Source organism: Protopterus annectens, chromosome 14.part0 (assembly GCF_019279795.1).
Source record: "Protopterus annectens isolate FY-2018-M chromosome 14.part0, PAN1.0, whole genome shotgun sequence".
Lineage (NCBI taxonomy): Eukaryota > Metazoa > Chordata > Ceratodontiformes > Protopteridae > Protopterus > Protopterus annectens.
In genome coordinates this window covers 846,727,251-846,744,740 of record NC_056748.1, presented here as the reverse complement: position 1 = coordinate 846,744,740, position 17,490 = coordinate 846,727,251, and the positions used below count along the sequence as shown (strand labels likewise).

Genomic DNA, 17,490 nt, shown 5'->3' with positions numbered 1-17,490 from the left:
ATACACTCCTTCAAACTTTTGTAGATTTTCCCACATTAAATGCTGTGCATTGCCCACAAAGTGCAATATAAACAACATTTCTAGAGTCATAGCCTGCAAACATATTTAAATAAATACTTTTTCAAGTAACTAAACGTATGAATGTTTTAGCTTCATAAAGATACCTTAAAAAGTTACATCTGATACAGGGATATGCCCCATCTCTGCCTTATTCTATTTTTTTCCTTTGTAATACAGATCTGTTTAAATTTCTTGATCTCTTATACATAAACAATGGTTGGGGTGTTAAACCCTGTTTTGTTCCATTCTCGTTCCTTAATATGTGCCAATGTTTCCGTATTATTAACTATATGGATTTAGTGGGCCTATTAAATTTCAGAGTACATCTCATAAGCTTCCCCTGTCCTCTATCAGTCCTTCGGTATTCCCTTTCAGAAAAAAATAGATCCATTATTTATATCCTGGGAATGGTTAATTAACTTCATATTCATTGCTACCTTATACCTACTTTACTGTCTCACACAAAAATCTTTAGCTAGTTCACTCAAGTGAGTATCAGGCCTGTTTCATCAGTATGTAATCTTGCCAATAGCAACATTTGTCCTTTCATGACATCTTCATCAAATATAACTGGGGGATGCATACTAATTCTATGGCCATATGTATTCTTTTTAAGTAATTTTAAATGCTGTTATGTTAATAACCCTTTGATTTGTCTTTTCCAAAAGAATATCAAGAAAACATATTTTAAAATCTGAAGTAACAGTTCTAAAGCTAAGAAAAAGCAGTTGACTTTGTTATGCAGTCTTAATTCAAACAATTAGTCGTCAGTATCTTCAGCCAATATAATAAAGATGCCATCCACAAACCTCTTATATAGCAAAATATATTCCAAGTACACATTTGAGTAATGGAATATGTTTTCTTACCACATTGCCATTTTTATTTTTATGTGTATGCTGCAGTTATATGGCGGGCATGTTTATTATAACAGGAAGCTACAGTAATGTTAGCAGAGCTGGGTCCAGCACTAAGCAACCTAGGCAATTTTCTAGGGCCCACTTACTTGGTTAGACCCACTGGCTGGGGGCTGCCACAATATTTAATTTCAACAAATAAAAACAAATCATCTTTAAGGACTCACTTTGTGTGTATGTGTGTTGGTTAACTTGTTCAGGCTCAAACCCTTTACCTTGTTTACAGGAGAGAAGAGCCCAAATCCTCCACACCAACTTCCAAATTGTCATGAGGGGTGCATTTTGAAGGACTGTTGAGTTTCAGTGCATTTTCAAAGAATGTTGCCTTTCAGTCCAATTTCAAAGAATGTACATTTTCAAGGAATGTTGAGTTTCAAGGAAGAAAAGTTTATGTTGCTCATGTTAATTCTGTTTTCAATGTGTAACTGTTATGTTTAGCAAATGACCATCATCAGTGTCCGTGCTATAAAATTTGAAAGCAGTGTTAGTAGCACAAAAGGCAGCATACTTATTTTTTTATGCAGAAGGCTGTGGGTTCTACTCCCATACCATGAATACATAGTGTTGATATTGCAATGCCCTTTAAGTGGGGATGGGGTACTGCAGTCCTGTGTGAGTCCTCCTTTGGATGTGATGTTTAGTAACTATGGATCTGTTGTTAGTATGACAGCAATTCCCTATTGCAATATTACCACCTTACCAATTATTTTGGTTTGGTTTTAAATGTAATATGGGGAATTTATTCATCAAGGGCAGCAGGCACTGGATTTTCTAGATGAAACAGTGAAATGTAAAGTTGCTTGCCAGCAGCAACCTCTTCATTAGTTATAGATCTCCTTAATATGGAATTATTCAGATGAGTTTTACTTCTGCAGAGGTCATATATTTGGACTGATATTGGTAGATTGTAATTAAAGAACTTTGAATGGCCTTTTGTGGTTGAAATGTTCTGAAACTGGTAGTTTTGTCATTGTTGGTTCATATATTTTATTTAACTGCATACTAGAAAAATTTTCAAAACTACAAATTTAAAGCACATTCTAACAAGTGGCTCTATATTATATGTACTGAATTTTCCATTAGCTTTGCATTTTTTTTCTCTCAGACATCACTTGCTGTAGTCATATTAGCATTTTGTCTCTTTAGTACTTTGGCCTCTTTAACAATCTGAACTGCATTTTTCATAGTTAGTTTCACTTCTAGATGTATTTTTGAGTCAGTATCAACCAGCACAATCATTATTGTCTGTCAAATTTGTTCCTCTTTTTTTGGGTCAAACCCACAGGCAGTTCACATAATCACATGATAAGACCTTCAACATACTTCTTTGAACACATTTGTGAAAATGTGACCTTGCATGAATAACAGTTGGTTTTGGCAGAAAATGTTCACTGGAACACTCTGGCCCTTAGAAAATAAAAATAAATTGTACTGACCTTCCACTTATTTGCCCATAGCATAAAATCAAGTAATAGACTTTACATTTTTTCACCTTCTTTAGCAAACCCTGATGCCAGTCAGGGAGATGGCTTCACAAAACTGAATGGCCTGGGAAAGCAACTTGTCCATTTTCAGTTTTTATTATTTTTTTGGATATTTTGAGCTTTATGTCTGAACATGTGCAAAGTAAAAATAATTTACTCTCTGCTTTATTATATCTTTCATCTGTTTGGTATGGTTTCTATTCTAAATGGTGCTTTTTGGTCATATTAAGCAAAAAAAAAAATAATAATAATCCTACTGGATTGACACCATGGCCAACAGATTTTTATCAATATGCATTTTTTGAAAATAATACATAAAAACTACAACATCAGAAGGAATGTGCTGAAAGGAGATACCACTGTAGCTATTACAGTTGGGTCCATAGGTGTGAAAGTGCATCTATTCGTGTGTGTGTGTACATGTGTCTGTGTGTGTGTGTGTGTGTGTGTGTGTGTGTGTGTGTGTGTGTACACGTGTGTGTGTGTGTGTGTGTGTGTGTGTGTGTGTGTGTGTGTGTGTGGTGAGGGGAGGGCTATGCCCTTTAAAACATATTTTGCAATAGTCACATGCATACTGGTCTGCTTTTGCTGTCTAATATGTATTTGAATAAATATAAGACACAACTCTCTAACATGGATATGTATCTTTAAAAACTTTGGATAATTCTATTCATACTTCTCAACCTCTTAGCGCAAGAAATCTGGAGAAAGTCATCAATAATGGGGGTATAAAGGCCCAAAAATAGGGACACTTTTTAAATATTGCCCTTACAAACTTAGAAAATTGATAGAACAGTTTATTATTAGTGTGACGACCATGCCTCAATCCTCACCACTAACACCAGGGAGGTCATCTCATATAAGAGGAAAGGATAACAAATACATACAGTAAAGTACAATTTCCCTTACTTGCACACAGAGATCACAGTCAGTCTGTGGCTGGCTGCTTCCTTGCTCTCCAGGTCCCCAATAAGACTCCCCACTGGCACAGCTATACAGGGTCCAGATCTCAGCCTAGCTGGCAAGCTAACCTTCAGTACCCTCTGTGTCCCACCAGTGCTTCGTGTCCCTACCCAGGTAGCTGACACACCACACATACTTTGAGATAAGTATTTTTACAACTTCACAGACACTCCTGGGAAAGGCTGACACAGATTCTCCAGCTGTGCCCCTTTACCCAGACTATATGGTAGTAATTTCTGCCACCACCAGCTAATACTTATCAGCTACGTAAAGGCCCTTAAAAGGTTGTCCAATTATTACTGTGCAATATTATCATCCAATTGGTAATGTGACTATTCAGTCTAAGGCTTATTAGAGTAGCTTATTACATTAAATTTTATAAATATGCAATGTATTCTAGAGCTTACTTATCTTTACACAAACCAGTCACAGGTAAAGGTTTTTTAAATATCTAATAATAAATAATTAAAACACAAGACAATACTACTACACCACAGTGATATCAAAGAGTTCAGAGATCACACAGAAACTTAAAACAATACAGTAGGAAAGTTCTCGTATAACAGAAAAACACTTTTCTAACTTTCTTCTAAGTTCCTAGCTATCACAACAAGAAAACATATTTCTAAGACATTACTTACATAAGACAACAGGCAGAGTGCTGATAAGTTTGATATCAAGATCAAAATGCGCATAGTCTCTCTCTCTCTGAACAATAGTTTTTAAACTCACTAACAAATATCTTTGCTAGGCCCTCCCAGATTACATAATTTTGACACTTAGGTTTTCCCTGTATACACATTACATCATTTTGACACTTAGTCTGGAGTTCCCAGGCCAACAAACTGCATTATTTAGCAATCTAACACCTGCTCTGGAAACTACAACAATAAAAGACATTTCACATGTACACTCTAGCAATTATTCCTTAAGTTAAAACAATAGAAAGAATGTGTTCAGCCAGCTGCTTCAGCACCACTATTTATATAATTTTACTTCAAAGAACATTTGAAATGCTTGGCTTAGTTTTCCTTACAGCAGATGGCAATGTTGCAACAATTTTGAAGTTCACATTTTACAGTGTTTTCTTTCATTTAAGAACACAAGCCTGCATTTTACATTTGGGTCTATATTAGAACACCGAAGTTTCAAAACTTCGAATGTTCTAATATCGACCCCTATTCAGCAAAAGCTGAAAACATCGAACATACAGAACAGCAAATTTTTTCCTAGGGAAAACATTTGCTGTTCCAAAACACATACACACAACACAAGCACACCAAACAAACAGCAATCCACACACATACACCTAAAATCTTACACCTAACCCTACACTAAACTATACACACACCACTAACTATCCACTTACCTTAACCCAAACCCTAACCCTAACCCTAAGGTCCGTCACTATCACACACTCACCTCACCCGCGCCCTAACCCTAACTCACCTACCCTGCCCTAACCCTCACGTCCACATAATCGCACACTTACCTGACCCATGCCCTAATCCTAACTCACCTAACCCGCCCTAACTCTCATGTCCACACAATCGCACACATACCTAACCTGTACCCTAACCCTAACTAACCTAACCTGCACTCAATCGTACACTTACCTGAACCCGACCCGTAACTTTCCACCACAGCTCTGAAAATACTGAAGCAACAGAAATGGACAACCGAATTCTTTCCCAATGAAAAAATTTGGTTTTCTATTGCTTTGGTATTTTCAGCTTTCGCTGAATAGGGGTCGATATTAGAACATTCGAAGTTTTGAAACTTCAATGTTCTAATATAGACCCTTACATTTATATATACAAATGATAGAATTATGTATCAAATTCTATTTGACTAGGCTGGCAGCCTTCGCCCATCTTTCTCCAATCTTCACAATGAGCATGACTTTTCTGAAGGGTGGGAAGTCTGAAACTCAAATATCTGTCATTATTTTCTGACTTCAATCCTCAATGATTTGCCAATGATTTGCTAGAAAACCACAATTTTATGAGAAACGAACCCAAAATATGAGGCAAAAATCTGGGTATTCTGCAAAAATATGTACAGTTAAGATTATATCATTAACATAGCTTAACAAATGCACTGGAGTTATTGCATAGCATTTTGGTATAGAAATAATTAAGCGAGGTAGGGTTTTGTATGTCTACATCTTTTTAAAATTGCCTCAGTTCAGTGCAATTGTAGGGCCTGATAACATGCACTACAGATCTATTCAAAAAGACTGTGTGTGTGTGTGTGTGTGTGTGTGTGTGTGTGTGTGTGTGTGTGTGTGTGTGTGTGTGTGTGTGTGTGTGTGTGTGTGCACCCCTCTCCTGCTGACACACTAAGTGTATTCAATCTGTAATGCACACAGCTCACACATAATGTAACCATCATCCTATCCCTATTTTGAATTAACTCTGTTGTACACAGTGATGGTAACAACTGAAGTCAGTCATCTCAAGAAAAACTTTGCAAACTAGAAATATCAATAGCAAATCTGCTCTGAACCTAAAACAAAGTAATTAGTAAACAGGTCAGATGGTTAAAATGCACATCAGGTAATTGCCAAAGCATAAGAAAAAGACAGGCATGACCTGTGTGAAACATAAAATCAGACTATAAACTGGCAACTGAAAGGTAATTTATTGGGCTATATACAGAATACAATTTATATTGATCCATGTCACTCTTAACATGTTGCAAATGATATTCTGATATAGTTCAGACTAAGTAGCAAAACTCTGAATCAGGTTTATGTTCTTCAGTATTTCAGTAATGTGTGACTATTGCACATAAATTAATTCACACAGGATTACTTAACAAATGAGTTTTGACTCATTTAAAATATTTGTATACAACACCATGTTACTATACCATTTTCTGATACTTCTTTTTCTGTTAGTGTTATAGAACTGCAGTTTATTCCATTACTGATTCCTTCTTCTACCAAATCTTTATCGTAGAACGCTACGACAGATTTAACACAAGAAAAGTTAAACTAACAAAAAATACTATCACAAAGAACATGTGCTCCGTCACTGAAAGAAATTATACAAGTTGGACTGAACAGTTTAAGGTACCTTTCCACCAAACCACAAATCATTTCTGAAAGGGTATTCTCAAAAAAGAAATCTGAAGGTTGTATTCCAAGTTCTTTGGGCAATCAGAAAGGATACTGCTGTTTTGCTTACGTCATGTCCTCTGCAGTGAAAACGAAAGTATACTTCATATGGCAGAATCCACAGCAGAAGTGTAAGTTGGCATCATAACAAAAAGTAGCAGCAGATTTCATACACATTAACTCACCTCTGCTGAGCCCACAGGAATAATTGTTCAACAAATACTTGCTTCAGGCAAAACACAAGCATTTCTATGATCTTATATCACATGTTACTTATAAAAGACTTTGACCCCAACCCATCATTTTGTCTCTGTAGTTCTTACAATGATACAAAAAGTCACTTTATAATGCAGTGCCTTTTAGCACAAGAAGTTTTAGAGCAGAATATTTATTTGGTATATGGCATTACACACACACACACACACACACACACACACACACACACATATATATATATATATATATATATATATATATATATATATTTAACAAGTTATTTTTCTGCCTTCTTATAAAGTCATATTTGTCTGGCCTTTTTGTTGTTATGGTTCATGAAAAAACCTGAAGAGCTACGTCAGAAAAACTATAAAAATCAGAAATGCATAGAAGACTAAAATAATGATTTTATATTTCTACAATGAAAGCAGAAAGCATACCAGGACAGTTACGACTTTGAGTGTGACTCCATGCATATCGCTTCCCAAGCGTCTTTCCTGCAGACTCCCATTCAGTCCTCTACTAGTATCCCATGTCGCTAACTGTGAATAAAGAAAAACATTTTAGAATGCCATTATCAAACTATAGATCTTCAAAAAAAATAAATAAAACACATAATGCCATGTTCTGAGAGTTTCCACAAAGAAGCACCACATAAATAAAGACAGGCTTACTCACTTATGCTTCTATTCATGAATCCACATACAATCTTTAATACAAACTCATAGAAGACAGCATGGCAAATCTTGATCTAGAAATCCTTCCTGTGTGTGCCCCTTTCATTTGAAAATGTGGTATCTACAGAGACATGCCCTTCTGGGTTATAGTCTGGTTTAGCCTGACCAAAGAACTTGATATATATACCAACTACAAAAAAGTGGCCACCCTTTTTGTTTTATTTATTTTAATTACTTACATTTGTTGTCTAACTTACTCCATCCTGCTTAAGCCAGGGAAAACAGATATGATATTTATAAAGAATGAGAAATATTTAGCCTGTACCCATGGGAAATTCTGTTACTCAGCTCCTAGGGTCAGTAGCGAGCATGTCCCACAAAAAAAAAAAAAACAAGGGAGGGCAATGTGGCAGAGTAAGAAATAGAAAGAAAAAGAGAGAAAGTAAGGAGGTTATGGAGTGTCAAAAAGAAAAAAATGTTAACGGAGGTGAAAGGATCACAATGGAGACTGAAGTCATTGTGCTGTTTAAAAACAGTAGGGATGGGCTATCTGCTGAAATGTTTCTACAACCAGATGATGATGGAACAAACTTAGAAGTAGAATCTCCAGATCTGTGGTCAGTTGTAATAAAACACTTTGAAAGAGAGAAGATTATAGCTGCAGGAAGAATTTCTAGTAAGGTTTTTGCCATGTTGATCAATCCATAGATAAGGCCAAAGATGAGCTAGATAACTGAAGATAAACAAAGCAAAGAAGCAAGTTGTGGGAAAGGGGCAGGGAGGCAGTACTCAGGAATGTGTATAAGGGCTTGATGCAAAGGCAGAAAGAGTAAAGGCAAATGTGGCTGCTTGAGAGTGTGAGATTAACAGGTTATGCAAAAGAGAAGGCCTTGAAGTGGTCGAAAAGAGAGGGAAAGGAGCTGGGAGAGTATCAGTCCAAAGGCATAAAGGCAATACAGATTAAAGCTGAAAGGGCTTTAGCAGACGGGATCAATAAGGGAGCCAAGATCTTTTTAAATACATAGCAGAAAGGAAGAGGAGGTGGGAATAGTTCTGTACACAATGACGAATAAAAACAGGCATGAGTGATAACAGAAGATGAGAGAAAAACAGAGGTATAGAATGAATACTTCACTTGATGCTTTACAAAGTAAAAAAAGGGTAGGGTGCCATGCTGGGAGGAAAGTATTGCAGAGTGGGGAAAGCAATGGATAGACAGGAAACTGTCATGTGACCAGTGGGGGGATAAGACAAAAGAAGCGAATGAGTTGCCTTCCAGTATCCTCAATGCTCTGGCTAATGTGCTGGTAGATCCCCTGACCAATGTTTCAATTAATTGATGACCAAAGCAGGACAGTCTGAGGCCTGGAAGATAATGACTGTGGAACCTTTGCATGGGGGTAGGGATGATCCAGGAACCTAAAGGCCTTTTAGCATTTTAAGCTTTTCATTTATAGCAGCAATGATTGTTGATAGAATCCTGACGAATAAGCTATTTACATTCACAAAGGACAGCTATCCTCATGACAACACCCAATATGTTTCAATGGCTAGAAACAATTATAAGGCAAACCCGAATCAAGATTTATAAATGGTTTGCAGGAGAACTTGACAGGGAAGTACTGCTAACTGCTGTCTATCTGCACTTTGGCTGTTGACTTCATCCTATGCTAGAAGTAGGTAGGAACCTGTTAAGGAACTGGATTGCTGCATGCTTAAATAGTGGGACAGAGATGGCTACAGTGACTGGGACGGGGAGTTTAGTACTCTTCTTTGTGATCATTTCATATGCATCACAATGAATAAAGAACATGATTAGCCTTGCTATGGATGACATAAAGTGAGGAAAAGCACTGAAAGATGAAGGAAGAGTTTAAAGAAGGATTTGAAAAAGCTGATCAGGTTACCTGAAAGGCGGTGGTTGAGGTTATGTGCAAACAGTTGTAAATCAGTGCACCTGAGCTATAGCAACTCTGGTGTGAAGTGTCCGCTGAGGAGAATTCAACTGTTGGCAACATAGCAGGAAAAGGATATGGGATTAGTGATCTCATATGGAATGGACCAAAAGGAAGGGAGAGAAAGGTCAGTGAAAACAACCAAAAGAATCATGGAGTGTGTACAGAAGGGGTTGATGGCAGAAGCAAAGAGGTGATGTTCCCATTGAATGTTGGACCCTGGTCAGACTACACCTTAACAATGTTTTGCAATTCTAAAGCCCGTTCAAGAAAAAGGGTCATAAGGCTGGAAGGTGTCCATAGGAAAGCCACCAGAAAGGTGCATGGATAGATGAGGAAATGACATTACTAGAATCTATTGCAGCTAATGCTCTTCTCATCTGAGATTAAAAAGACAGTAAGGGGCACAATATAACAGGTGTACAAGATCAGATCCAAAAATCGGAAGGAGCTGTTCTGAAAAGCAAACACAGATGTAGGATGAGGACTGAAAGGTAGAATATTGTAGGGCTCTGTTACTCCTTGGATTTGTTTGAGCAGTTCTTCTCACAAAGAGTTGTGGACATAATGAAACAAATTACCAGAATAGGCAATATAAGTGGAATCCAGAGAGCCACTAAGGGAGTGTATCAGATGAAGGAAGAGTGAGAAGGCTCATGGATTTCTTCTGCTATCAAATAAATACAATGTAATAAGGAAAGTCGGCAATAATATTTCAGAGTAGAAAGCTTTGCAGGAGCGAGCCAGCCATTTACACAAACAGTAAATTCTGGATGTAAAACAATGCAGAAAACAATATGAAGGAATATACCAAACACAAGATATACCCGAACTACTACATAATGTCTAGAAAGATATTTTACAGTATCAGATTGCTAAACAATTAGCATTCTTGCACAGCAATTAAGAATGATAATTCCTATGGGACAAGAAATGATGTAAGACAAAGTATTTGACAAGAACCAGAAGGGAGCTACCTCATTTTAAGTATTCAAGGTAAATCATCATGTTAACAGAATATATTCCTATTCTCCATCTATTATTTCATTTGCTTGTCTTTTTTCCACTCTCCTCTCATCTTAGATGATGAAAATAATGCAGCTTGAAGATACAATCTAAGAAAGAGAAAATGTTCTTCAACCACTAGCTCCACCATACAATGTATCCTCCTTTTTTCTGTTTTACTTTACACCTTATTTATAACACTGCAGATTTTGTGCATGATCTATATGTGTAAATATGTAGTGCTATCAGTTTTACAGAACCCTTTAAGCATGTTACTGAACTGTATTACATTTTTGGTTTGAAATAATTCAATTGTAGCTATCTTAACTCCACTCTAAGATCTGCACTATCTTTGTTATGATAACTTCTCTACTTGCAGGTTGTAAGTGCAATTGGTTCATTGATATAGCTCTACCAGGTTAAACAAATTAAACTACGAAAAAATAAAATGAAATAAAATAAAATAAGCAATTGCCCTTCATGTGGCATATAAAATGATCCTACTAGGAAACAATATATATATTTAATTACTACAGAATAATGTATTAAAATGGTTTGGGAGAATTTACAGTGGTGATGTTTATTTCTAATAACCCACTTTAAGATGATTAAATTCAGAACAGCTACACAAAGCAAAATGATTTGATAAATTCCAATTTAAGTCACTTATTAGTAAGATATATGGCTCTGTCTCCTGGGCAATGTGAGTAGGGAATAAAATTTACCAATATATTGGGTTTATGCACATTAAAACATGGAGACACCAAAGTTGTGGGTTACTTCATTATAATAAAATAGTTCTACAAGGGGAGATAAATAAGATTGTTTTACTATACTAGGAAAACACCACATGAGGTACAGTGACACGTTTCTTTATTATATGATTTGTCTGTTCTCCTCATTTATTTATTAATATCTAATAGATTTTAGTATATAATAATGCACATACATAATAATGAGGTAGCTGGTACATATATATGTTTTTAGTAGGCACAATGATACCTGATATCATACTGTTTCATTAACTTGTGCTGATCCACAGGCATTTAGAATATTCTTAACTGTGAGTTTTACAGGTGTCATATTGAAGGGTGACATTTGTACAATCAGGTACTAGATTCACTCTGAAAATAATTGGTCTACATGGAACTAATAAACTCATTGAACCTAAGTACCAAAAATTAAAGGAAATGAGTAGTAGACGGCCCTATTACTGTCCTTTTTGTGTCTCAAAGTTGTCTCCATAGTTCCTCATATTCAGATGACCTAATTCCATAATGCATGTGTTCCTACCTACTAGGCAATTTGTTTTAGTCCATTCTCAACATTACAATATCAAATAATGTCATTGGGTCTCTAGCAGCCAACATTACAATATCAAATAATGTTATTGGGTCTCTAGTGGCTCTAATTTTCTCCTTAGACTTTCCAGTTTAAAACTTTTTGTGGCATCTCTTTAGACTCACAGACTGCTTCATCAAATTTATTAAGGTTAGGAGGCTTAAACCATTATATTTCCAGATGAAGCTACATGTTTCCACCTTCTCAAATCAATACAGGAATATATTGCTTTTTAAATGACTGAGGTTATGAATATCCAAATACTTTAAAATATTATGGCACTAACATTTTCATGACTATATTTTTTGTTTTGCTTCTCTTATGTTACTGATTACATAAATAGAATTATTAAGACTAAAGTTGCTCTTTTTTTTTGCTTCTAGTTTTCTTGTCTCACATATAACCAGTAATACATTGATTCATATGACTTGAGATCACCTACAGTATTGAAACTATAACTCAAGTTTTGGAGGATTAAATATAATTAGAATGTGTGCTGCAAGGTATATTTATCAAATTTAATTCTCAGTCTTATGAATAATGTATATAATAAAACTACAGATAATGACTTATTGTTTTCCACTCAATACTTCTCATTAATCAAAAGAAGCACTGCTTTCTTTGGTTTTAAAAAGTCAGAGGAAGTACAGTTTGCCTTCATGAGGCACATCCTTCTAAATTAGAATACCGAATTCTGGTAGCTGCTTCTTGCATCTGTAATGGATGAAGAAGCAGAAGAAGAAGAAGGGTGACTATTCTTAGGGGAAAAAGACCCCAGTCATGCCATAAATTATTCTTAAAATAAGTTGAAAATTATACCATAAATTACTCAAATCTATGTGGATTAATGTGATTCTATTTCAAAAAGCTTTACAATTAGCAGACAAGCATAAGGCAGCAATAAACAAGCAACACTCTTATTTGAAGATGCTTGTTAAATCATAAAAGGCAAATATATTGAAAGGTCGGGATACCATTAATGGTTTTGATTCTCAGAGCTGGATATATTTGCATTCCAATTAACAGAACAATAAAATGTTTTCCAGATGCATTTATTACAAAGATCATGGTGATATACCACGACTGATACTGATATGTCTGCATTTGTGTGTGTGCATGAGCAAGTGAGACAGGAAAAACTATGAAAAGGTCTCCCTCCTCAGTCGGCAAAGTGAAACAATGACCAAATGAAAAAGTGGACCAATACAAGTTGTTGAAGAATCACCTTTAATAAGACTAAGCACTTTTATTTCCCCAGTATTTCAACACATGGAGACTTCAACAGACTAAATATATGTTGTTTTATTTTTATTTTGCATTTGTTTTTCTGGGGCAGTATACTGATACACTGATTAAAAGTGACAATTGCAAATACTGCCTGGTTGAAGTAATTCACAATGCCAAAACAAAAAGTAGATCAGTGAGGTAGTAAGCTTCACATATCCAAAATAAAACAAAGTATTATTTTACAAACACTGTAGTGTATTAATTAATATATGTAGCAACAGTTATGAGACAATAGTTGAAATTTACATGTTATACTTCAGGTTTACGTCAAGGTAAAAATGCTTTGGGGTAATAAGAGTCAGAGCAGGGACAGTGAGGAAGGTGGAGTTAAGAGATATTAGTAGTGAAAGTAAGGCTGGAGTTTGATAGGCCCTTAAGTGATGTGACCTGCTATGTTTGATTTGGTTTAGATGAATTTTTCTTAGTTCATCTATGAAGATAGAGATGGAGAAGGAGAATTGTAGTTCCTTTAGTTTTGGCTGGTAGGTGGGATTTCCATAGTTTAGGGGCAAAGATGGAGAAAGAGTGACTGGTGCAGTGTGACCTGGTTAGTGGGGGTTGTTTGAGAAAGGTATCTGAGGTTGTAGTGTGTGTGTTGATAATTCATGAATAATACCGGTATCTGACAGAATTTGTCATTGATAATCATTGTACTCTAATTATAGGTCTCTATCCTGTTCCTGATTACATCTGCTTCATTTTCCAAAACATGAAATACAAACCTCTTAAAAATTGATAAGTGAGTACTCTACTGATATACAGCACTAATTCCACTTTTGTATTTACTGTCACACATAAATAACTTCTCAGTTTCCTTACTGTCTTCTCCATAAAAAGGAACCACACACTGAGCATGCTGCATCTATACTACATAATCTAATCTGCATGTGAGCACAACAGCAGACTTGCAGTTACTTTGAATATTTGCCCAATAAAACCAGGTCTTTCCACTATATACCTACCACAATATGGATCAGATAACTTCAATGTTGGGTGGTAAAATTCAAAACAGATTTTTATCTCTCTAATAAGTGTGGTTTTCCCCCACTCTTACATACACCTCAGGAGTTTATAGTCAAAGTCTTAGAATTATTCTTAATAATGTTTTGAAAGCTCTACCCCCTACAATGTTAGATGAAAACATTGTCATCTGCCAATTTGCCAGATTCTCTTGCTGTCTTAAGACTCTTTCATTGTCCCCAGTATAGGGATCTGTCATCTGAAAGTTCCTAGTAACATTCTCAACCCAATTCCCTGGAAAATACTTCACAGTAAATCTGTCACCCAGGTTCCTTTGACTAGTGTTCATTGCCACTTTATTTGGTGTGAGATTTCATGAAATGAAAAATGCTGATTTTTAAACCATTCTTTTTTTAAGGAGAAAGAATGTGCTACATGTGCTGTTATAATGCAAATAAAAATGTTTCTGGAATTTCCAAAATTAGCACAACTGCTAAGATTATACTGTTCTTTTTCATTGTATATAATTATTTCTAAAAACACAATTACTTTCATCACTTTTTACTAGAGATCTCTAAAATATCAGTGCTACTTCCTAAAAATTTAAAAAACAACATCAACTGGTTCTCACGTCCTGTTCATACTAAAATATGTTGTCAGTAAACCAACAAAACAAACATATGTAGCTAAATTATTGAGATATGATTCTCCTCCCAATGAAATATAACCAGATAAGCATAGCAAGCAGCCATGGTGGCACTTATGGCTATCACCTTCACTTGTTAAAAAAGTTTTTAAACTAAAAGAAATTATTATCGAGCACTTGACTGATACTTCTTAACAATATTCTAATTTATATCGTTGTGTATTGTCCATCATTTATTAACATACAGATGATCCAATCTCTTTCTGCATCGTGAAAGGCCATCCAAGGCACTTGGTCCCCCTAAGACGCCAGGCTGCATATCAATGTCCTAGAACTGAGGGTGGTGCTCCTAACATTGCAATGATGTAGCATCCATGCTGACTAATACCTTTATATAACACCCATAGATTTACAGATTTTAATTTTTCTATAAAATTAAATGAATCTGTAACATTTTTTTTTACTTTCTCTTAACCTCACTCAAAGCAAATCTACAAAAATGTAAAACTGTTTTAACTTGGAAGTATTTGCAGCTCCTATAAGTCTTAAAGGTGGATCTTCCTCAAAAATGTAAAACTGTTTTAACTTGGAAGTATTTGCAGCTCCTGTAAGTCTTAAAGGTGGGTCTTCCTCACTTTTATGGACTTTTGAAATCACATTCATCACATCTATACAGGATTTGGGTACATAAAGAAAGGAATAGAATTCACTCAGTAATAATCATCCTAGATGTATTTAATTCAATCAATAGAATACCTCAATGTTCTGTTATGATCACTGTTTTTTATTTCTGCAGAAAAATCACTAACAGTAAATCTATTATCTTTTGTTCATAATTATTTTTTCCTTTAAAACCATTTCCCTTGTATTAAAGTTTCTTTATGTGTTAATGTATATAACACATCTCTTTCTTCTTGATTTAAATTATAAAATGCTTTGCCAGGCTTTCCTTTTAGAAATACATACATGCTTTTTTATATATACTTTCTCAAAGGAATTAAATACTTTGTGTAGTGGGGAATTAAAGTTATTAAGTTTCACAGGTATTGTTCTCCTTGTACGTCTAGAGCAAAAACTCTGCTTGCTGTTAAAAAACAACACTAAAATTTAACTTGTGTTAAAAAAGCTTTCAGACTTCTCATGGTGTCCACTAAATGATCCCATCTTGAAAGCACATAATTCTAGAACCAAAACTCAGACTGAAGATATTTCTAAAATTTAAATTACATGGAAAAGCTTTCAAGCCAGTCATCGTATCCACTATACTAAGGTGTTTACCTTACAGATAAAAGATGCAGGGTTTGATTCTCACACATGGCAATTGGCTAGGCTTAAAAATGACCCACAAAGGTAGTTAGCATAGTACAAATCTATGAACCTATATAAAACCTTCCTGAAGGTACAAAACAAAATCTTTTAGGCAAAACAAGTTCTACTATTTTCAAAATTCACTATGATACTCTATAATTCTTAAAATCCTGTGGTATAATTAAGATCTTTGATTGCTATGCCCCACACATGGTTGAAAATAATGCTGCTGCCTTTCTTGTTGCACTTGTATCTATATAATCTGTAGTTACGTCCAATGTGCTTACTGTTCTTTCATATTTCAATAGGCTGAGGCTGCTAATTCAGACCTGGATGAAAACTACAATGAACATTATCTGACTGGGCTAATTTTGGCAGCCTCCTCGGTAACACATAACCTAGAGATTCTGGTTCTGAAAACCTTGGAAACTAAAGAATAATCTGTAATCTGGTGTTGTAAATCTTCATTCATTCCTTACTGATGGGTATTGGTTCTGAGCTAGGAACCGACTTAGCCAATATATCAAGCTTGCGCCAGCCAAAAAACTCTCGAGCTAAGTCATACCCATAGTGCCCCTCTCCTCCTGTCTTCAGATCTCATTTGCCACGTACTTCTCAAGACGGGCAAGGCAGCTCTCAGCTAAGTAGTAGATATTTTTTACTATTTTTATCTAAATATTTTTCTTGTCTCCTTAATAATTTTCCTTTTATAGTCGTTGACAGCTTCTCTTGCCCGTTGTTGTTCTTGAATGTTTTTTTCTTCCCTTTCTTACCTTTTTGGTATTGTTAGCACCATTGTTGGTATAGGCCCCTCCCTTACCTTTGTGGTAATTGTAATACCATCATTGGTATTCCCCCCTTCTTTCCCCTTCTTTCTGTCCTATCCTTCCAAAAAAAAAAAACAAATTCTTTCTTTCAATCTGTGTGTGTATTTGCCTCTTCAGCACTGTATTGGGGATTTGACAAATTAACCTGTCTTATTTCTCAAGGTTGTGACTAATTTCTATCTCAATATGTCTGAAAAGAAAGAGATGACTTTATTCAAGCAGTGTGATAAATGTGGGTGAAAAATGTCCAACTCTGATGAGCATCTTTCATATGTCTACTGTCTTAGGGTTCCTCACCTTCAGGTTCAACCGCCGTGTGACCTTTGTAAAGGATTTAGCTCTCACACTTTGACAGAGCACAAAAATAAATTGATACTGAAGGGATTACTAAAGACTCCTTTCTTGGGGGCCCTTTCTGAGGTGGAGGTCTCACCACCTCCAAAGAAAGAAAGCAAAAAGAGAAGGCGTTCGGTTCCGACATCTCCAAGTTCCAAGGAACCAAAATCTTCTCAGACCATTTCTGAATCAAAGATTAAGCTGCCAAAATTGTCAGCTCCAGAGACTGTAGCTCTCTCTATAGTGCCAAAGTCAACTGCTTCTATGGAACCGACTACTATAATGCCTAATTCAGTACTGATAATTCCCTCGGTACCAAATAAAATTTCAGTACCTACAATGATTTCTTCCACCACAGGTCCTTCGACCTCGGTGCCAAGAACTGAA

At 35.7% G+C, this 17,490-nt stretch overlaps 1 protein-coding gene across 3 annotated transcripts in view; it reads right to left on the bottom strand.

The window, feature by feature from the left end:
- GRID1 (glutamate ionotropic receptor delta type subunit 1) overlaps positions 1-17,490 on the bottom strand; it is a 2,576,795-nt gene that overhangs the window by 386,144 nt on the left and 2,173,161 nt on the right. For all 3 annotated transcript variants that reach the window (XM_044056599.1, XM_044056600.1, XM_044056598.1), the window contains exon 7: positions 7,202-7,303. In XM_044056599.1, coding sequence (XP_043912534.1) covers positions 7,202-7,303 — 102 coding nt within the window. The remainder of the gene's footprint in view (positions 1-7,201; positions 7,304-17,490) is intronic.